This window comes from Cebidichthys violaceus, unplaced genomic scaffold (genome assembly GCF_023349555.1).
Source record: "Cebidichthys violaceus isolate CVI_PGR_0920_01 unplaced genomic scaffold, fCebVio1.0.p SCAF_15, whole genome shotgun sequence".
In the NCBI taxonomy this organism is placed as follows: Eukaryota; Metazoa; Chordata; class Actinopteri; order Perciformes; family Stichaeidae; genus Cebidichthys; species Cebidichthys violaceus.
Genome location: NW_027176318.1, coordinates 12,585,271 through 12,607,695, shown reverse-complemented (window position 1 = coordinate 12,607,695; position 22,425 = coordinate 12,585,271). Strand labels below are relative to the sequence as shown.

At 47.8% G+C, this 22,425-nt stretch overlaps 1 protein-coding gene across 2 annotated transcripts in view; it reads right to left on the bottom strand.

Moving 5' to 3' along the window:
* gli3 (GLI family zinc finger 3) overlaps positions 1-22,425 on the bottom strand; it is an 89,799-nt gene that overhangs the window by 47,311 nt on the left and 20,063 nt on the right. For both annotated transcript variants that reach the window (XM_068710120.1, XM_068710121.1), the window contains exon 3: positions 8,901-9,140. In XM_068710120.1, coding sequence (XP_068566221.1) covers positions 8,901-9,140 — 240 coding nt within the window. The remainder of the gene's footprint in view (positions 1-8,900; positions 9,141-22,425) is intronic.

Sequence of the window (22,425 nt, the reverse complement as noted above, 5' to 3'; positions counted from 1 at the left end):
GAACACACTCTGCCCTTCCTCTGTAAATCAATAGGTTTTTTTTCTCTCTCTCTCTCTCTCTCTCTCTCTCTCTTCCGCTGTGTTCTCCTCTGTTTTCGCTTTCTCTGTCTCTCTTGCTCAATCGCTCTCACACCCTTAAATACGAACCATCTCTCTGTGGGTAAAAGTAATTAACATAGAGGGGGGGAAAAAAAAAGAAAAGCAGAGCAGAAGAAGAGGAAGCGAGTAGTGGAAAAAAAAAAAAGAGGGAGAAACGTCAGCTATGCACGATAAACAGGCTCCCTGTTCACGTACACATTCCGCCGCTACTCGCTGTCAGAAGTCATTTGTTTGTCTAGACTGAACAAGTCGGCGAATGCCCATCCGTTCTCTTCATGGTTCTACACGTCTACGCATACTTGCGCTGGGACTTAATGTTCGAGCAGGTTATCTCCATCTTCGTGCCAATATTTACAAAGTGAAGTTCAATCATCCACCACTGCTCATAGCAGCCACGTGACCCGCAACGATCCCCTGCCACGCTTTATCTAAAAGTTCTGTTTTTTACAGATGTGCATCCCCTAGAATAACAGCATCCATTCGGCCATTTATCTGAAATAACATACAGTAAGAAACCTTGATTTCAGCGACCAGGATGAAGGCGATCAAGAAGTAGGCTGCGCTCCAAGCATTTGCTCCCTTCCCTTCTCCATAAGTCTCACACACACATATCTAAAAGGAGCTCCGGCATCTGCAAGACATTTAGCAAGCCGAGTCAATCTTAACAAATTGCACGCCAGCACGAGGACCCTCGCCTCGCTGCAGAGTGGAGCTAAGCACGCACACTGCTCTTCCAGGGGCCCCCCAGCACCATCCAACCCCTGCTATACCCCCGTTTTTTTTTTCTTTTTTCTTCCCCGTCCCCGCCTCCCTCCCTCCCCCATGTATCCCAGTGTGGATCAGGGAGTGAAGGTTATTTCACGAGGCCTCTGCGGAGCGCCAATCTATCTCCTACATTTGGTGAATTCCTCCAGATTGGGATAAGCTGGGGAGCAGAACAAAGCGCTGTGCGTTGGCCCTCCTCCACCCCCCCACCCCCCCAACCTCGCTCCAGCACCCCTCTCTACCCTACCCTACCCCACCCTCCAGCCTCCTCTCCCCCACCCAGCTCGGGAGAGATTTACACAGCAGTTTAGCAGCTGAAACACTGCGCTACACCTCTTTCCCCCTTCCCTCTCTTTATCTCTCACATCTGTCTATCTCCTCCTCTCCAAACAATGATACCGCTCAGAGAAGGGAGTTGATTTAAACCTCAGGTTAACTCACCAGGACTCTGCTACATTTATTTTGCTTCAACTCCCCGCTGTGTGATTTATTCTACTCAAACACAAGGCCGCTTAAGGGTTTGATCCTTTTTTGAGATCTATATTTAGGGATTGGGGTCACCAGAAAAAAAAAATGCAATTTTTCCACAATCTGTTTTTTTAAAGACTTTAAATGCCTGTATCATAAATGTATGATAAATTATTCGGATTTACCACGACACCTATTTATGAGCCACGGTCGTATCAGTGACAGTGTTCATGATTGCCACAGCTGTATCGGGCTACTGACCCTCCATAGCCCCGTGTCACCGCTCCTCTCTGGGCCCCTATAGGTGATACTAAAACTGCATGTGGCTGTGTGATAGTGACTGTGAGGCTAATACACCTGCATTTTAATAGCACTCTGGGCTGCTTGGGGAAACCGGACAGCTTCTCAATTTGGAATCACGCCGAGAGGCCGCTGACCAAAGCCGGTCATTTTAATGTAATTTTGTTTACCAAAATCCCCGTGTAGCCTCACGTAGTTCTCTATTCATATTGTGTGCTATGAATATCAGCTTGGTTAAGATTGGTAATCCATCACAGTGAGTGTTTTGTCACCTTTATTTTTGTGTCAGCAGTGCGTATTATCACATGGTAATGTGGTTAAAAGAAGGGGCTGTTTTTAAAAAAAAAAAGTGGTGCATTCAAGGGCATCCAGGATTTCACATTCGGAAAATGGTCATGCGTTCAAAACCTCCAGTGCTTTCCTTTTTAATATGTTTTCACATTCAAATGGTATTTCCCCCTGTACTGTAAGTCTAATCCTCTGTTTTCCACCAAACCCATACAGGCATTAGACAAAGTCTGTGCAGGCCTCTAGAGGTACGTGGCCATTATTTGGGCTAATGGAGGAAACTGTGTGTCACGGAGCAAAGACAAAGCCCGGTGTCACAGCAATCAGACAAATGGCTGCTGGACTCTGCAGGGCCAGACAGAGGTCGATGCTTCTGGACCAATTAGGTCTTGTGAGTGCAACAACAGCTGGAACTCTCTGATTCTCTCCCTTTTTCCAATCTCGGTGCTCTTTGCATTGCAGTCACCTTCGCCTCTCTTTCACCCTCTCTCTCTCTCTCTCTCTCTCTCTGTCTCTTTCTCTCGCTCACTCTTGCATCGTCTTCCTAATTCTTTCTGTTAATCCTGCTCGCTGTCTCTATCTCTTTTTCTTTGCCGCTCTCATTATTCAAAGCGCATCCTCCTGATCTCGCTCCCCTTTGCCTCCTCACAGCATCCCCAAAACAAGGACAAAGTTGTAATCCATTTACTGCACCCCTGTCAACACATTCCACCCAAATAATCCTAAAAGACTTACAACCAGGCCTAGGTACTATCAAGGGAAAGGGGAGTAAAGAAGAGGCAGAATGCACAGGGGAAGGCGAGCGAGAGGAAGAGGGAAGGGAGAGGAGAACATACAAGGGTAGTGGAGGAGAGCGGCAACAGACGGAGGGAACTTGTGTCACAGTGATTTGAGTCTTTGTCACGCAGGTGGCGCCCAGGGGTTCCCTCAGCCTGGGCAGAGAGACAAACTGGGGCCCATGTAAACCTTAAAGAGGATTAACCCTGCCGGAGCGCTTTAATGAGACCTGAAAGTGCCGGGCACCGGAGAGCCCCACTGATTGAGCCGCGCTCGAGTCGGCTCCCAACGGTCCGCCGGCCCAGTGGCCCAGCAGCGCCGCTGCAGCCCCGTGGCCTACAGCTGCCCGCTCACACTGAGCCACTTCAAAGCGGCAGTGTCTGGAAGGACCCAGAGATGGGAGGAAGGGGAGGCGGCTGGGCATGAGGGAGGTGGAGAGAGTGAGTGAAGGAGAGGTGGGAGGAGGAGGAGGAGGAGGAGAAGGAGGGAGATGAGGGTGCCTGGATGGAGGAATCCCTTATCTCCTCCAGAGAGGATGCTGCTCTGTGGTGCGAGATTGTCTGGAGCTGCCACCTGTCCCAGGCATCTTTAAAGGCAACACTAAAGCCTGTGATGGGCCTGACCTCCTTGAGCTACCATTCTTTTATGTCTCTCTTCATTTTCTGCTTTGTTACACCCCCCTCCTCCTCCTCCTCCTCCTACTTCTCCACTCTCTCTGGCTCTTCTCTCTTTTTCCTACCCCTCTGTCTCACTTCCACCCTCAGACTCAGCATTGACTCCTTACTCTTTTTCTCCAGCGATATCTTACATTTTCACCAGGCTGCTAGAAACATTTTAATTACACTTGTGTTCATCAGCCTCCTCTCCGTGTAGAACAATATATACCCGCGACCCTCCAGAGACGAGAGCAAGATACGGGTTGTTGGCTGAAGGGATGAGGGCGCTTATCTTTGCCACTATGTGAGAGGAATGCAAATACAAAAAAAAGGAGCGATGAGATTTGGATACACGGGAAGCAAACATGAAGAAAGGCATGAAATAACTCTCCCGTAGCACACAGAGGTGATTATCCTGCTGGAGACTATACCGGGTAACTTGAGGAGAGAAAGCCCCCATGAGCTTTTCGTCTTGTTGTTTTTTTTAAGTATCGTGCTTAATGTTATTGTTGCCCGTGGCGTTTGCTGCAGTGGATTCTCCTTTTGGGTGGACAAGATGCAGCAAATCTTCATTTTAAGCCTTCACAACATCAGGAAAGTGCTATTGTTCCTGCTCGCCTCTGTGACTCCTCTGATTAACCAATCTCATTTGAAAGGAAGTAAAACACACTGACAGATGTTGAGACGACGATACCAAGAAATGCTGAGTATTCCACTTTGAACATCTTAAGTTCTCTGGAAATTCGTCTTAATTCTTCTTAGCCCCTTCACATTTAATCTTGTCATTGTTAATAAGAACCGCCATTATTCGGAGATATTGCGTTCACACGCATCAGCTTTGTGGCGAGAGCACCACATGACCCTAAGATGTTTTTTGTTTTTTTTCTTTTTCGCCGCACTTCAAACTCTGCTTAACCCCCTTAAATCATCATGCGCTACAAAGGCCCACATGCATGTGAGAATATGGCCTATCTTACAGCATGAGATGCCTCTAATAAGCTGTATAAAAGGGGATCATCTGATTATCCCTGGTGCGCTGGACCAAGGGGCCACAGCAGAGCGCAGGCCCATGTTGTTCTTTCTTGATGAAAGGAGGTGGGTAGAAGGGATCCCTCTCCGTTGCCTGCAGTGTGCCCCGGGCTTCTCTGTGCCGGCACACCGCTGGGGGACTACATCGTGCCACCACGCTCTAAAAGCCAATATTGAAACAATCACAAAGACAAACACTTACCCTTGAAACAGGCACGTGTCTTCTCACCCCAGGCTCTCCTCTGTACTCCCCAGTTCTTTTGGGGGGGGGGGGGGGGGGGGGGGGGGGGGGGGGGGGAGGGTGTTTGAACCTGTATCCCAGCCAGCACTTGTCATGTTTAAACCAACAAGAGGCCATAAAGTTTGCTCTTTCACTGCAATTCAGTGTTCTGTTGTAACTTTTTCTCCTACACACACATTTTATAATTGCTCTTTTTTTTTTTTTTTTTTCTTTTTTTTTTACTCACTTTCCTGCTCTTTCCAGACATATGGAGCGGTCCAGTCCATATGAACTGAAAGACCGAGCACTGTAATTAAGTGTGGAGAGTAGAGAGGCCATTGTTGTGCGGATCACGTTCAGTTTGGTGACAGCTAGCTCACTCAGTTCAGTGGTCAGCTGCATTTTGATATTGAGGCAGACAGACTGACGCCGGGGCAGCGGCTCGCGTGCTACGGCCCAGTAGGCCTGAGATCAGCCCTGCACAGCAGTTTAGAGTTTAACCCCTGTGACTGGACACCCACCAACCCCCCCCCCCCATCCACATCATAAAAGCCCGGGACTGGTTTGGCGCTATGGCTCAGTGTTCCCGCTAGCTTTCCCAGGACACAGGGCCAGTATGATCCAGGTAGCGGTCACCTTTTGCCAGGCTCAGAGAGCAGGGTTACAGTGATGCATGTGAAGGAATCCTTCAGCCAAGAGATCCATACCTCCACTGCCTCTAGCTTAGCAGGCATGGTTTCCGAGATCAGTGAAGGACAGCAAAGGCTTTGGTGTGGGGATTAAGCCCTGGCAGCACAGATCTGGGTTAGATTTTTTTTTTTTAAGGAGCTAACCCAAAGACTATCGGGCTGATAGGCGGCCATCAAAGTCTGGAGAGACACTTAATGGGTCGTGTCTACAATCATTAACTGTATCACAGATACAGTGCAGTCACAAAACTTATGTCACTTCTGCGCCAATATACTTAAGCATTGTCTCTGAAGCTTGGCAAATGTACTTTCCTCCCGTTGCCTTCGTTTCAATAAACATTCTCAGAGCAGTTTTAACATTTGCAAGAAAGCCATTGGAAAAAGGGAATGCGCTTTAAGTCCCTCCACGGATGTGTGTCGTCTGACAAAGAAGGGCAAGTGTTTAAGAAAGAAGCACTTTAAAGAAGAAGATCCCCTTCGGAGGAAGCAGAGATGCTTTGCCAGCAAGTGGGCTCACTGTTGCTGCAGGACCACTGACCGGCTAATCAGCGCACAATGTAAACGGATGTCGGCGCCGCGCATCCCATTCACACTTCTACACAATTAAGATCTTAAAAAAAAAAGAAAGAAAAAAAAGACTGCTCCCTCATTAATCCGCATCTCAATCCTTTCTTCTTATCCCACAGCAAAGCCCCGTGTATTAGTGTTGTGGTAAGAAGGATGTGTGGACTCTTATCCGGTGTTTGCCCAAGAAAAGCGGCTAAGACTCAGGCATCGCCACAATTAGCTAATGCTAACAATAGGGGCGATGTTTCCTTAGCGCCTCTTCCTTTCTGCACTGAAGTGGGTGTAAAAACCAGAGTAAACACAGTCTTAAGGCCGCGGACGTGAGAGGAGTGGGAGATCACAAGTCTGGGTGAATAGCAGAGATTTAGCAGAGCAGAGGCCCCCGGAAGATAAACCCCCTTTTTTTGCTCTCTTCTCGTTGTTTCCGACTCCTACGCCTCCCAGAGCTTCGCCACCACGCTAACGACACAGCGACCAGGTGTGGGGAAGCTGCAGGTGCCGTCGCATTTAGGCACATTAAGCACTGACACACACCAGCGCTAAGAGTAATCGGATTTACCTGGCTGTCTGCTGCGTGGCGTGGCACACTATGCAAGCACAGCACAAAGGCTTAGGGCCCCCTCTCCATCACAAACACACACACACACACACACACACACACACACACACACACACACACACACACACACACACACACACACACACACGCAGACACCTGGGATGAATTTAGGAGGTGACAAAGCCCTCATGGAGAGGGACTACCGCTGGTGGAGTAAGGTGTGTGTGTGTGTGTGTGTGTGTGTGTGTGTGTGTGTGTGTGTGTGTGTGTGTGTGTGTGTGTGTGTGTGTGTGTGTGTGTGTGTGTGTGTGTGTGTGTGTGTGTGTGTGTGCTCACATGCGTATGGAACCAGACACCAGAACAGGAGCCAGTGGCTTTTTACACCTTGTGGCGCAGGAGTGGCGACAGACACTACAGGCTTCTGGTTCAAAGCCGCTATGGGAGGGAGTGGAGGTTTTTAGGGGAACCCTTTGGTTCTGCTGACCCTCAGACCGCTGGAGCTCATGGGGATTGAGCTCTGGTGCTGGGTTCAATCAGACAGAACGGGACCGCCGCCTTTAGGGACACCCCATGTCCTTAACACCTGGGGTCAGGAGGAGGTGTTTTACACAGCCATGCTCTCATCTCAGATCATAAGTCTTCCTGAGCAGAGTCAGGATCAGAGAATTGACATCAATGAAAAACACTAGAAGCCTTTCGGACTTTGTGTTTTTCAGTGTCTATGTTGGTGTTTTTTCTCCTAAAAGCAAATCAAGTCTTAACTTTTTTTTTTGTCAGGGTTTTTTTAGGGCTGCCACTAACAATTCTCTTTTTTATTGATTATTCTGACAAAAATTTTGTAATAACATTGTCTATGAAATATTTGTAAAAAATCAGCTTGTTTTGTGTGACCAATAACTGAAAAACTTAAAATATTCAATTCACAATGATATCAAAAAGTGAAAAGCAGCAAATTCTTCTATATTAAGAAGCTGCAACTTGCAAATGTTTGTCATTTTTTGCTAAATTAAATAAAACAATTACAGATAAGTTGATCGACTTTTTATCCCAGCACTAACACTTCACACTCTTATATTCAAATGTGGAAGAATCAGTGCAGAAGGAGGATCAAATCTATGTTCATCATGCCTGCAGCTTCTCAGCGAGCATCGCTGTGCTCTACTCCACTCTGCCGCGTATGATTGCAAGTCGTCCAGCCTCTTGAGCCCCAATGCACAAAGAAAGCCTCTTGAAGCTCCACGGCCCTTTTGACTTTTCCTGCTGCTTTTGAACTCTCCATTTCAGACTGTGACTTTTCCGCATGACCCCAAGCCTCAGAGTGACCCCCCTCGCTCCCCCACTCCTACCCCGAGGCTTCAGTGGTCTGGAACCTCCAGAGCTCCTTTACACACACACACACACACACACACGAAATGAGAAGTGGCAGTGTTGCTGAGTTAGGTCAGGATGTAATGGGCAGTAATGTTCTGCCCTCGAGGGCTCTGTCCACAGCACTGGTTTTGAGTAACCTTTCCCTTAAAGAGGCACCTTGGTGACTCCCAGGCACCCAAGCACGAGGGATCAGTAGCTAATGAACTGGCTGAATAAATAGAGCTACAGTATACTGTTGGGGTCTACTGGACTTTTCATTACTGCCACTGGATTAAAGTCGCTCTGTCCCACTCTGTCTGCCCCAATTCAGAGCCAATTTAACCAAACTAAACAAGCTATCACATCAAATCCTTGTCTGCAGGCTAAGTCCTGGCTACAGTGGCCGCTGAATTAACCTCCTAATCAGCCTCTTACTCTCCAATCATCTATCTCCTGTTCTCTCTTTCCACATACACACACACACACATGCAGCTTCGCTTTCATCTAACTCCTATTGTCTATCTCACCTTTTTTTTTTTTCAAATTATCTTCGGTATCTTACTCAAGCCACATCTCTCCCTTCACCTCAATCTCCCAGGCTTCATCTCCATTAGTCTCTCTCTCTCTCTCTCTCTCGCTCTCTCTCTCACCGCCTTTCTCTCACACAGTCTCTGAGTCCCAGAGAGAGAGAGAGTAGGGGGTGGTGAGGTTTGACGCGGCGCTGCTTTGGGGCTTTGAAGTGTGTGTTGATGAGGGAAAGCAGAGCACTGTGTTCAGACAGGCCCCTAATGAGGGAATTAAGAAGCTACGCTGGCCGTTCCCCATACTAACTTCCCAGGCACAAAACAAGACAAGTGTGCGTGCATGTGTTCACAAAGGTGCGTGTGTGTGTGTGTGTGTGTGTGTGTGTGTGTGTGTGTGTGTGTGTGTGTAGAGAGAGAGGCTAATCTGTCAGACTTAATCTAGCATCTGGCAGTCCTGCCTCTCGCCTACAGTAAAGAGACAAACTTGGCCTCAGCAGTCGGGTTGCTAGCATGTCCTTGAGCTGTGTAGTTTCTTTTCTTAACAAAATCTACAAGTTTTCCCCTTTTAAAGATAAAAAATACCTACTATTTTGTGGCTAGTGGACTTACGATAGTGTGGGTCTAGGTAGGCGTTGCGGGGGTCCATAGCGAACAGAGTGCCTCGGTACGGCAGTGCATGTTCAGCCAGGTGGGGCAGGGACCCGTGCAGCTCCTTCTTGAGCAGGGAGGGCCGGTCTTCTGTGGAGGTGGAGGGCTCCTCGCTCACGTTCCTGTCGGGGCCGCGGGGCGCCTGGGAGCTGATGGCATTGCGCCTCTCGCGGTGGTAAGGCGTGCCTGAACTCTCGTCCTCTGCAAGGGATGAGAGAGAGCGAGAGAGAGAGCGAGAGAGAGAGAGAGAGAGAGAGAGAGAGAGAGAGAGAGAGAGAGAGAGAGAGAGAGAGAGAGAGAGAGAGAGAGAGAGAGAGAGAGAGAGAGAAAAGAAGAAGGGAATCTGATGTTAATTCAAGGAGTTTTGGGAGAAGCAGATGTGAGAATCTCACTCACTTCCTGTTTCACACACACGCACAGCCAAACACAAGCATGTTCTGAACACCCGTACATATGGTGAGGAGGTCAGCTCACGTAGAAGGCAGGTGAATGGAGGAGCTGGAGATCAGTTTTGTATGCTTAAAGCCTACTGGGTATTATGGGTTTTCCTTCCACGGCGCCAGATGTGGGAGTTTAGAGGCAGATTATGTATGAAAAAAATCAACCTCTTCCTTTTTCCAAAAATCATTTTGTGTATAATAGTCTGTTCTTTTCTTTAAAAAAAAAAATGGATTCCCATGGAGGAGGCAACGCAGGCTTTCAGCCTGCATTCCAAGCTGCCCATTAACCAGCGTCATGGGTTGTATGAACCCCACCCTCCTTCGTTCTCTTGTTTTCTCCTTCTCCCCTCTCTCTCTCTCTCTCTCTCTCTCTCTCTCTCTCTCTCTCTCTCTCTCTCTCTCTGTTCTTAAACTAAATCTGTCTTACTCTGACGGCAAAATTAGGTGGAGTGGGGTCTCTGGAGAAAGCTTCCTGGCATGCTGGGTAAAGAGGATAAATGTGGAGTTGAGTTCAAGGGCTGATCTCCACCAGAAAGACATGACCCTTGACCCTTGGCCTGAACTCTGAACTGACATGCATAAAGGTCAGCTAGCCTCCTGACCTGGTATTAGTCTTTTCTGTAGTAGGATACTATATAGACTAACTCAGAGACCGGCATAGCACGCAACACTGATGAAGGCTAAAAATGCCTTTGAATGTGTTTGTGCTCTTCAGTTCGATCATTTGCAGAGTGAGGCGCTTTACTCGTCGTCAAATCAACCGATCTAGACAGTCTGATCTAGTCTCTATTCAGGCCCTGACTCCCGCCTGAATATCACTGAGAACCTGGCAAAATGCCGCTGTGCCGGCGCCAGAGGTTCTGCCGTATTAGCAGGCGAGCGGTGCAAGGCTCCCCTACGCACTGCAGCCCAACAGCATCCAACTGCCAATTAAGAACAGAGGAGGGGGCCAGATTAAAGAGCACTACCTTAAGCGCTGAAGAGGGCCGCCATGACGCTGTACCACTTCACAGAAGAAGAGAAGCGATCAGAAAGGGGGAGGTTAAGAGAGAGGCGCAGGGAGAGAGAATGAGATTGAGAGAGGCGAAGAAGAGAGAGCAACCCACGGGTCCCGCTTTTATTCCCCTCACTCTCCCACATCCATTACCGGCGTTCAGGCCAGCCGTGCCTCATGCGCAGCACTGGCAGCAGATTCAAGGATTCTTAACGCGGAACTGACAGCCAGAGAGGCAAGCCACTCTCATCCGCGGGAAATGACAGTGTCAGTTATGATATAAGTATTTAATCCTATACTGCGCAGCCAGTGATCTTATTAAGGGAATAATGGCACTTATACGGTTAAAGCTGGATTAATAGGTCTGCTCTTGCAAAAGCGCAATATTAACATAAAGGGATTTTGAAATTGGGTTCATCTCCTGACATGGATTGAAAGAAGTCGAGACTGTAAACTATGCTGGGAGCGAGCACCGCTAAGGGTGGAGCATGTAGCTGTGTGTAGCACAGGCTTCCACCGCGTACTCCTTCACATCCAGGAGATCCAGCATTATGTGGGAAAGTAAAAAAAAACGGTGTCTATATTTATGAGCTCTTTTTCTTACCTTCATACAGATATTTGATGTTTTATAAATAGATTCATCACTTTAGGAGGCCACTGGGCACTAAAACATCTTTAAGAATTTACGGGAAAAAAAACTGCTAAGGAGACTCAACTGCTTACTTTGAGAGACACACTATGTGTTCCTATTTTTTCCACTATTTTATTTGTTTCTCTTCACTGTTGTCCGTCCTTTCTTTCCACTCCTTCTCCAGTGACCCCCAGTGCTATTTAGATACGTGTCGCTCCTCCAAGGGAGGTCAAGCGACTAATAGTTCAATCACAGCAGTGTCACAGTCCCACCATCCCCCTCCAGTCGCCACAGAGGGGGTTCATCATTCTACAATATACCACCTTCAGGGGCTTCATTACTTCAGTATATAACACCTTAAATGGTTAAACAAACACTCAGCAGCACAAGGGTCAATCGACTCCTCGGACTGGTAAAAGAGAACCAGAAATCTCTAGTGCTGCTTCTCTTCTGTACCTGCCGGTGGAAACTTTTTGTATCCTTACAACATGTCAGGCATGTCAAAAAAAAAAAAGAAGGGCTAATGAAGACAGGGCAGACGCAGGTAAACACATGCAACTTTGAAAAGTTCAACCATGCAACACCATCAGCCCAACAGACCCTTTCCCTTTTTCCCTCCCTCATTTTTCATTCCTCTTTTATTTTCTTCTCTTTTCCCATGGTTGCCGCATCCACTCCTCCACCAGTTTGCAGGTCTATTCAGCCCAATACAAAAGCAGCAGGCCGGTCCTCTGTGGACCAGAGGAAAGCATGCCTCTCAAAAAAAAAAAAAAAAAAAAAAAACAGAAAAAAGAACCATCCCGCTCTCTCTCTATGGTGATTGAATTTCTTAACATCTTTTCAAAAAGCGCTTAAATGCCTGGAGGCGAGAGGAAGAAACAAGCTAATGGTGGATGGGGAGCACTGAACAAATTTCAGAGCCCTTTCCTGCTCGCGTTTGAGGTTGAAAGCAGGCTCCTGCCTTTCAAGTTTCAAAGTCCTCCTTCCTCCCGCAGTGTCACTGAAGGATTTGAAAAGAAGGTAATTGTGCTCACTGCCGTCCTGATCAGAGCACACGCCCCAGCTCTAGTATTTCAGGAGCTTTCTCTGCCACTATTATGGTACCTGGTGCTCCATTCCTGCATTCTTCCTCCCGTACTACTCTTTCTCCTCTCTCTCTCTCTCTCTCAACCCTCTACAAATGCACTCTCTCTTGCTCTACCCCACTTGCTTTCTATCCTTCTTTCACCCCCAGCAAGCCACTCATTAAATCCTAAAGCCCAGGTTTCTCCCTTTTTTCCCCTTGTCTGGGGTCTCTATTGTAAGACTCTGGTGCGAATACCTTCAGAGAAAACCCTACGCGTTGGCCTTTAATATGGCGGCGTAAAAAGAGAGCGTGGATGCAATGGCGAAATGAAATTTAAAAAGAGATAATGAGATATGGAGTGGGGCCAAGTCCTCTGAGAGTTGGGCTCTGGGACAAGGGGGGGGGGCGAAAGTTAAGGGTGCCAAGGCAATTCAAAGAAATGAAAAGTGAAACAAAACCCTTGGCTTGTTGTTTCTGAAGGTATTTTCAAGAGGCAGAGGTTAAAAACAAAGATTGCTGTTCCTCCACATGCCTGACTGTCCTTGTCTCTCAAGCATCTGATTTGCCCTCCGGCCTGCACTCAGTCAGTCAGACTCTCTAAACTTGCGGGATGTGTGATTCAGGGGTGCACAAAGGGGCATTGCACGTTGCAATTCTTTCCCCTCCTTGCCGCCTTTCCTAAAAGCCTAAACATCAGAGGAGGTGTTGTTGTACCTCTGAGCCAAAGCCAGACATACGCTGTGTTCCACCTTCGAACTCCTCAAAGCACCGTTGTCAGTGGCACAAACAGGTTTTGGCTGGGGAGCACATGGAGAGCGAACAAGGAGGAGAGGAGTGGAGGATATACAGTGAAATCACAAAACACTTCTTCAAAGCTCCTCTCCTCCTGTGCAATAATCTCTTGCTCCTTTTTTTTCTTTCTCTTGCAAATCAACTCCCGGGAAAGACTCAAGACTCCCCAATTAACAATGAGAGGGGGGAAGAAAAATTCCAGCAGCTGGCTAGAGTTTAATAAGAGCACCTCTCCAAGCGGCTTAGGCTTATGTACCTGATTCACCGGCCCTGGCATTGGCGCTATAGACAGAGGGAATCATTCACGATTAGCGCAGGCTGAAAGACGAGGGAGAGGGAGAGCGCTCAAACTCCACCAAACCCAACACAACAAGAGCACGGGGGATTACTGCAATTGTGTGAGGTATTTTTTTTCTGATCAACTTCTTGGCCGACGGTGCTCAGAGCCACTTGGAGCTGGGTACCTTCCCAACAACAGAGTTCAGCTGTGCATTATGTGAAGGTTATCAAGTCCTCATGGAGCTTCCCAAATCAGCCTAAAAAGGGTGACATTCGAGAAACTCCTTGACGAACGAATCTTCTAAATGTCAGAAGGCAGAATCAGGTCATTAGCCTGATAGCTGTGGGCTGGGTAGTTAGCAATCCCCAGTCAAGCTATTTGACGGAGCTCTGGAGAACTTCAGCATACACAGGGTTCACTCCCTTTAACTTTGCGCTCATGTTTGATTCGGTCTCTGCAGAGTGAATCCGTGGTGGTACATTATTTAACCATCAGCAAGTGACTGATGTTTGGACGAATTGCAGAGAGAGGCATGGGCAGGTCAGGATGTTCCCTCTCCTGGTTAGCAGTCTATAGTCAGCGGCTGATTTCCCACACAGCTCCCGCATATGCCCTCTTCAATATTCGTCTAGGCAAATTTCGACGACTCCCACATCTCAATTTGGCTCTCGGCAGCCCACGCCCCAACCCCCTGCTCCACAGCCCCGCAGTCCCAGCCTGCTCCCTCTGCCGCCAGGGGTCTGCTGGGACGCACCCAGAGCTCAGCATCTCGCCATCCCAGCCTCCAGGCCCCGGGGCTGGGGAGGGGCAAATCAAAGCCTGCTTGGCGCCTTCCTTCTTCCATGCGCTCACCTCAAATCAGCCTCACAGCAGGGTTGTATCGTGCCAAGCCTCCGCCTGCCCCCAGCTACCCCTTATTCACCCATTAGGGGCGCAGGCCCACCATAGAGCAGCCCGAAACCCCACTACCATTTCATCAGGGCCACATTGTGAGGGAGCAATGAGGATTGCAGGGAGAGAGAGAGAGCTGAAAGCACACTGATGCATTTTTGACCATGGATAGTTATGGCTTTTAAGGTTTTTCACTCAAAGGGCACCTTGGCCGGCATTCTTTGAGGAATCAAACACCAAGAGACGCATTTGATCAAGGCTTCAAAGCATAAAAATGCCATTTAGTGCTCTGATTGGCTTATAGACTGTATGAGCATTACTTCAGATAGTCACAAGGCAGCTATGATCAGCCATAACCTGTTAGTTATGTATACTGTCCTCTGTAACAATGTAAAATGATTGTGTGCTCGGGCAGACTAGGGCAGAACTATATGTCCGATTGGGATAGTGGGTCTTTTACGGTGAATCTGGGCACAATGCCCACCAGACCAGAGTGGGCCAGCTTTCCACTGGGCCTCAGCACTGGAATCCCACTTCTGACACCAGAGTGATCCGGACCAAGTCTGTGGCACTCAGATTAGGAACGGCTCGCCAAGAGAAATGGATATCCAGCCAAAGCAAAGAAACACGGAGCCAACAGTTTGGATAAAATAATACAGCAATTTCAAGCACATCAAAAAACGATCCAAAATGCCACTGTTGATGTTTCCCACCTTACGGTATAGAAACTTTTAACAGTTCAAACTTGCATTTGTTCCCTAAATACTTTCATGTAAACAATGTGTTTTGTGCTTGTTTCAAAAAATGCACATTCACACATTCTACTCCATGTGTTAAGTGCTGAACGGTGCGCTGCGTCGAGGCATAGAGGCCCTTATTAAGATAGTTAGCCTGCACTTACTGGGAGCTGGATAATTAGACACTTCAAAGGCACCTGCCCGCCATCCCAGAAGGGGCAGGAATCACAGCGCCCCGCCCCATTTAAAAGCATGTTAACTCCTATCTGAGGCTAGCAGGCTAATTTAACTCTTGACATTTGATATCTAAGGAATGAGAGGGATCAGCCATTTAGCTGGAACAGGATTACCCCCCCGCACACCAGTCCTCCTCCTCTTCCTCTCCCTCCCCTTCAACCCCAAAACCCCCTCTCCCAGTCGGGCCGGATTCATTAATTTTCCTGCTGCTAAGCACTTTATCAATGACTGGTGAACGTCTAAGTCCAGAGTGGACTCTCTCTCTCTCTCTCTCTCTCTCTCTCTCTCTCTCTCTCTCTCTCTCTCTCTCTCTCTCTCGCTCTCTCTCTCTCTCGCTCTCTCTCTCTTCTGTGGTGATTAGGACTGTGGATGTTCAGATCTGTCTGTCTAATTCACTGCCTGCTCTGCTGCTGCTGATCTATTCTCACACCTGCTATGCAGCTCAGGAAAAGAGCAGTGTTTGAACAACACTAAGCAGGCTAACTTTGAAAATGCTGTTTAAGTGTGAACGCCAGCATAACAATTCCAGGTCATTTTCGTAAAAGCCTCAGTCCACAAGGAAATGGCTGAACTGTAGAAAAATGGCTAAAACTCAAAAAGAACGTTTTTGATTTGTTGAATTGGCTTCTTAACTTTACGACTCCCTGACTAGGCTCACCTAATGATTTTCTCTATTTATATTGAAATGCATGCCATTTTCATACCCATCCACTCTGGACACCATTTTTGAAAATCTGTACCTACGGGCGTCACAAACGTCGTCATGGAGTGGAACAAAACCGAGAGAAAACTAGTAAACTTAACCAGAATTGCAGGTTAAATTATTAATATATTATTTGTAAACCTATTCATTTACGGCAATGACACCACCCTAGCCAAATACATTCAACTATATTACATATTACAGGTAGAGAGGTGCTGGGAGTAAATTTGCATCCATAACTCTATATTAGTCTCAGTCTAATGCCTTCTGCTGAATGTCTACATTACAGGTTGAATCAGGGGCTACACATGAGTGTGACGGATCTGGGTTAAATGAACAGCATGCACGGGCCTTTGATGCTGCAGCTGGTAATGCTTACAGTTTCTAACCCGTCACATTTGGACATAAGGTCTTTTTACCAAAGAGCATGACAATCAGAATTCCAAACTACAAGCCAAATGCCATAAAAATAACACAACTCAACTGAGACCTTCACTCTGCTCCCACAATGAGGGGCTGTTCTGCACAAACGTTAAGTCACCTCGTGTTCAAAAAAAAAAAAAAAAAAAACATTATTAAAAAAATGTTTTTGCCTTTACAGCTTGACACATTAATTATCTAAAATAACATTAGTTCGTTTTCCACAATTTCTTTTTTCATCGAGACCTAAAAGGTGCCAAAGCACCTCACAAAGAACTCTTTATGAACCTTTCAATCAGCATGTGCCTTCCAACGTCCTATCATCATTACGGCTGACGGTTGGCTGCGAAACCCCAGACCTGACCCTCACCCGCCCCCCGGCGTGTGATACGAATGGGAGTGCCCGCTTAATAAACAGGGTGTAATTCACCACTCTCCCCCTCAAAGTACAGGTGAGACCCGGACCCCTTCATTACAGCGTCTGCAGCAGGCAGGGAAAGCTCTGCAGATTAGAGGATCTGCTATGTTGGCCAAACAGACTTAGCCACTGTCTGCAGGGAAGGGGACGGAGGTGAGCGGGGGGGGGTGGAAAAGGCACCAGACTTTCTATATGATTTGATAAGTGGCTCTGCAGAGCACAATACAGGATGAAAGCTACAGGTTTAGACGGTATGATGGACTCGTGGCTGGAGCCGCAGGTTGGATCACTGAGTGGACATTGTAGTCCATCTTGAGAAGTCCAAGTTTTATAAGGTTTGGTTCGTCGTGAAATTATTTCTGTTTAATCAAATGCGTATAAGTTGACTACCTACCTTGAAAAAAAATCGGATTCTGTGATTAAAAAGTCAACGGCAGTTCGTAGCAGCATTGGAGCGTGAAACATCCAATCGCTAAGCTTAAAGTTGTGTTTCCTGCATCACTAACGGGGAGGTTAGTGGTGTTAATGTTAATACAGCCAACGGCCTGAATCAGTTCACTTCTAGGTACATTCTTCATACCAATCTGGCTTCTAAGAGACAAAGTTGTACTATTTCTAATGGATCAAGCGACCATATATCAGAGATAATCTCAAATTTGTTGAGAGGGGAAAATGCAAATTTTTAAAATGGGGGGAAAATGTGTCTTCATCAATGAAAATGTAAATGGCCACAGCCAGATAATGGCACCATAAAATTAGGAGTTTTATTTAGTCTATAAAGTGAAAATTGCTCCTTTAGCAGCTCATACATCTCCTTTCACACTTTCTTCTTCCCTTCCTCCCTACGTCTCCTCCCCCGTCTGTTACTGTCCCCTCCCTGTAATGAGCTCTCCTCATGTATGACCTCTCCTGTCACTCCCGCCGGTCCAATCCTCCTCTCCCGCTCACCTCTCGCCTCCTTCTCTAATCTCTGCATTACTTTGCCATTAATCCCACATTCCACACGAGAATGGCCGGTGCAGCTCAGATGACACGTTGCCTCCGCAATCTGGTGTGGGAATGAATCAGTGGGATGGAAGGAGAACAGTTTAAAAATCATCATAGTAAAAGGCTGTTCAAGCCTACTTTCGGATTCACCTGTGGCATGTAGCATTCCCTTCCCTCTCCATCCTCCCTCTCTTACCTCTCTCTACGTTTCACCTTCTGCATCTTATCCCCCCTAAACTCTCCTTACTCACTCCTGGTTTCCTGATATCCTCCCACATTCTCCCAGTTACCGTGTCTTTCCCAAATCTCCTCAATCTCCCCTCATCTCTTTCCCCGCACACTCCCTCCCTCTCTCCATCCGTCCCTCCCCACCCCTTCCCCTCCAGAGCCGCACTGGGACTGTTGGACTCACGCAGCCCCATGCTGAGCTGCTCCAGAGCCAAGCCAGAACAAAGAGCTCATTGAGCCGAGCGGAGACATAATGTGGGCCGCCTCTGACAGCGCCGAAGATGAAGTCATGAGGTCGCCAAACAGTTAATAACGACGGCCCATCCTCCAGCTGTACCGAGTGTGTGTGTGTGTGTGTGTGTGTGTTTGAACAGTTTGGTGCCGTCGAGGAAAGTGGGAGAAAATGAGAGATTATGTGTTTGCGTGCATGAATGGCCGACTATCTGCAGTATGCGCCGCATGTGTACATATCTTAAAGCTTGTCGATGGATAAAAAGCTTTTAAGAGCGTAATGAGATACTCCATGACACTCAAAAATGTGCTCAATCACTTTGTAAATACCACAGAGGAAAAACAAAACCTTCAGAGAATTGCACTTTTACTTTTGGCTTGGCTCCAGCTGCGTTGAAGAACACCCACCCCACCCCACCGCCCCCCCCCCCGTTCCTTATTGGAGTCTGTCTGGCGCGGAGTCTGACATGAGACACATCTCCCCGGGACTGGAGCTGTCGCTGCGAGGCCCACACTCCGAAACATCATTAGACTCGCAGCTCCAGGTGAGATCAGGCAGGGTAGGAACGACAGAGAGAGGTGCATGTGTATTTGTGTCTCTGTGCGAAAGCGTGCATGTGGGAGATTAGGTTCAAGTATTAATCTCAATGCCTCTGAACGGACATGGCCCATTAAAATGCCTTCACAGGACCAGTTGCTTGTCAAGAGGCCTGCAGGCGGAGTTGGGCTCAGGACAGGGGGAGGAGGAGGAGGAGGAGGAGGAGGAGGGAGAGGGGTGAAAGACAGCTATGCAATTGATTAACATTAGAAGGACTTGCTCAAGTTCAAATTGCACGGCCCCTCTGCTGTAAGCTACAGACATTTGTTTCCCCGCAAGTAGAATGTTTCTTTCAGACCCTGTCTCTGCTACACATCTGAGTTCAATTCTCCGCATGCCCTCTCTCCGAAAATCAATTCCTCCTCCTCTCCTCTGCTCTTTTCCTCCAGCTCTGCGAACAGACCAGGGCGAGGGGATTACACTGTCCCTCCCCAGATCCGAGCGAGACAACAAATGGTTCTTATCAACTGACAGAGGCAGAAAAACTGGCCCGGCCGCCCCGGCTACGGATGTGTTTCTGGGCTCTGTCTGCCAATCGCCGCAACTCTTTTCACACTTAAAGCATGAGCTATTTACGAGAGCCCTGGGAGAACGCGTACGCAGCACCGGAGGGTGGGAAGAATGGAGGAGTGAGAGCTGCTGCTTCTCAACCTCTGCTTCTAATCAATCACCAGAAATCACTGCCATGGTTTGTGGCCTTTGATCCTAGCTCCTCTTTCGCACTGCGAGGGAGAGAGCTGGGGCGGGGAAAGGGGGAGGGGGAGCAGGGAGAAGGGTGAGAGTCAAGGCCCAGAGGGTGTGGAGGTCAGGGGAGAGAGATTACGGGGTATGGGGCCTTTTTGCTCCCTCACACCCGAAAGCATGTCTTGATTTAATCCAGCGAGTTTTGAGCAGAGAGCAGAAAGTGACCTGAAACATACGGGACGCTTTGTTTAACTGGACATCAACCGAAGACTTTGATGGACATTTTCATTTGATCTTTGAACAGCAGACTAAGTTCACATGCTGCTACTTTAAAACTATAATGCATGCTGTTAATTTACCTCAGTTAAATATTGCATGTTGATCTATCATTTTAAATAACATATAAAACAAATCAGAAATCTTGAAAAAAAACCTTGTACACTATCACAGTATCACAGTATCTTTATGAGAACAGAATGCAAAAGATAACTAGTAGTAGTCCTTCCTATGAACTCCAACCCTGGTGGCACGGCCACTAGTTGCTACTTCATCCCATTCAACAAGAATCCAACTGTGGTAAGAAGGCGTGAGCGAGCGAACAAAACAGAAAGGACGCGGAAAAGAACACACCACAATAAATCCTCCTGGCAGGGTCAGGACACCCCTGCTTTGTTCCTCCTGGCGGGAGGGGGGCCACTGATGCCTCCCGACAAATGGACGGAGTGGTAGAATAATCAACTACTGTTTCCCCACTTTATGGGTTTACGGGTTTATGGGGCCCTCGGTCGCCTCCCTCCCTGAGAGGAGTGAGATCTGGCGGGGCCGCGGTGCTGCTGGGATGCAGCAGGGCCACGTTGGTCTGTGGACCCTCGATCCTCTCACACGGGGCGGGCGGATCTGTCTTTGTGAGGCTGGGTAGCTCAGAGACTCTCTGACCCGGGTGACCTCTGACTCCGAGGCCATTCTGGCTCTCAGCGTGTCAGTGAAAATGATCTCAGGTTCTCCCGAGGAGCCTTTGTGACGGTCAGCATGAACTATCACAACATGTCAGATTGAGAAAGTTTGAATGAATTCTGAGTGAAATTAAAGGGAAATTACAACTTGGGTCTTATATTTGTAATTTCGGACATGATCTCTTTTGTTATTAATCCCATTTATCAAGTTAACTGCCAGGATCTGAATATGCGACATCATCGCTTCAAGGAAGTCCAAGCAAGGAACGCAATCATACAGGTTCTAATAAACTCCCAGGCTGCCCAAATTGTGAAAAAAAAAACAAGGCGAGCAATACATTTATCAACCGAACTGTATGTTTGACCTGCTGTATTTAACATAGTTGTGCATCTGTCCAGTTCTCCAACAAAGGACTGACATTTCAGGCTTGCTTGGCCAATTTTAGGTTCAAAGCCACATGTCTTGCTACATCCACCAGGGCAAACAAGTAGGATGATCACTGACCAAAAAAAACCCCAAAAACAAAGATGCAATTCCACTACAGCTACATTCTGGCTGCATCTCCACAGCGTGCAAAAGTCTTGAGGCGGCGGCTTATGTGCGTCTTCCAACAGAGAAGGAGCAGCAGAGCTCCGGCAGGCGGATGTGGGCCCGCGGAAGTGTGCCAGACAAGAGAGGCCAGGCTGGGCTGGGCCGCTGAGGTTCCCCTCCGCCCTGAGTAGCGGCGAGGCTAAGCTAATCCTGCGCCTCAGGCCCCTGTGAGGTGGCTCTGCCAAAGCCTGTCCCCCTGCTGCTGCAGGAAATTGCCTTCAGTGCAGAAGTCCATGAAATGGGCTGTGGCTCGCCAGTGAAGGCAAAGCACATCCACAGTGTGTGCACATGGGGCCAGAGTGACTTTACAAACCCAAATCTACAGGTAGACTTTATATGTGATACTCATATATCTCTAAAACCACATGGTGTGCTATCATGAAAACAGCCATATTGTGGATAAATGAGTGTTTTCTTCTATTTATTTCTGTTTGGATTATACGTTTTTATGTATTTAATGTATTATTTATGTACCATACAGCGGTCTTTTGACACTAAAAGCCAGTTTTCCTGTGTGGGGTTGTGTGTCAGGCTCTATAACGCCTCCTCCATTGTGCTGTTTGACCCGTGGGCCAGCCAAAGCTCCCATGAGGTCCCTTATCCCTCCATCAGTCCTCTCTCATTAGCCCCCACAGGCAGAGCCCAGAGTAGGGTAACACAGAGGGGCCCCTGCTTCCTCCTCTGGTCCCCATGAAATACATACAGCACAAATACAGATGACAGAGATCACCTTTTAGCAGCGGCGATGCACAAACTACTCAGTGCATTTCCTAAATATTTGTTTTGTCGAAAAGAAAAGGCCAGTTTAAGGAAGTAAGCGGATATATTTATTGCAATTCTTGTCATTTTTAAATCCTCATGCTGAATCCCTTGTCAGCATTTATTGTCAGGCAGCGTCTGGGTGTTCTTGTTAATTTTATGTATTTATTAATCATTTCTGTCTTCAGTTACACAAAAAAAAAAAGGATCAGATCATCTTTTAGGGGGGACACAACAGGGATAAAACGTATAAAAGCAGAGGTGGCAGCATGAGGAGGGAGGAGGGAGGAGGAGGAGGAGGAGGAGATGGGGCAGGACACAGTGGAGAAACAGTTGATTATGAGTCCCATCAAGTGATCAATGATTTCATTAATAAGACGGATCACGCAGCTGTCATAGCTGTGACACGGGCTGAGGGATGATCCGCTCCCAGTGCTCCATTTCCCCCAAGCCTCCCTCCCTCCCTCCCTCCCTCCCTCCCTTCCTCTCTTCCTCCCTCCCTGTCCTTCCAATATTGCCTCCCTCTGCCAACGACGAGGGAAACGGCAAGGAAAAAAAAAAGGGATGGAGCTGGGTGTTGACGGGGGTGGAGGGGGGGTTACTCATGAGGGAGGGAGGGAATGGAGAAGGAGGGGGGGGGGGAGGAGGAAGGAGGGGGGAAGAAAAGTGAAAATCCATTTTGAAACCCATTTTCAATTAGGGGTCCACAAGCTGTTATCACAGGTGTCCCAGAATGGGGGCCCGTAAGTGAAAATGTCTCCTATCCGTTTCTGAAATGAAACCTTATCTGGGAGGCACAAAGATGGCGGGGACAGCGTATCTGTAAATTACTTTCCATCCCCGCT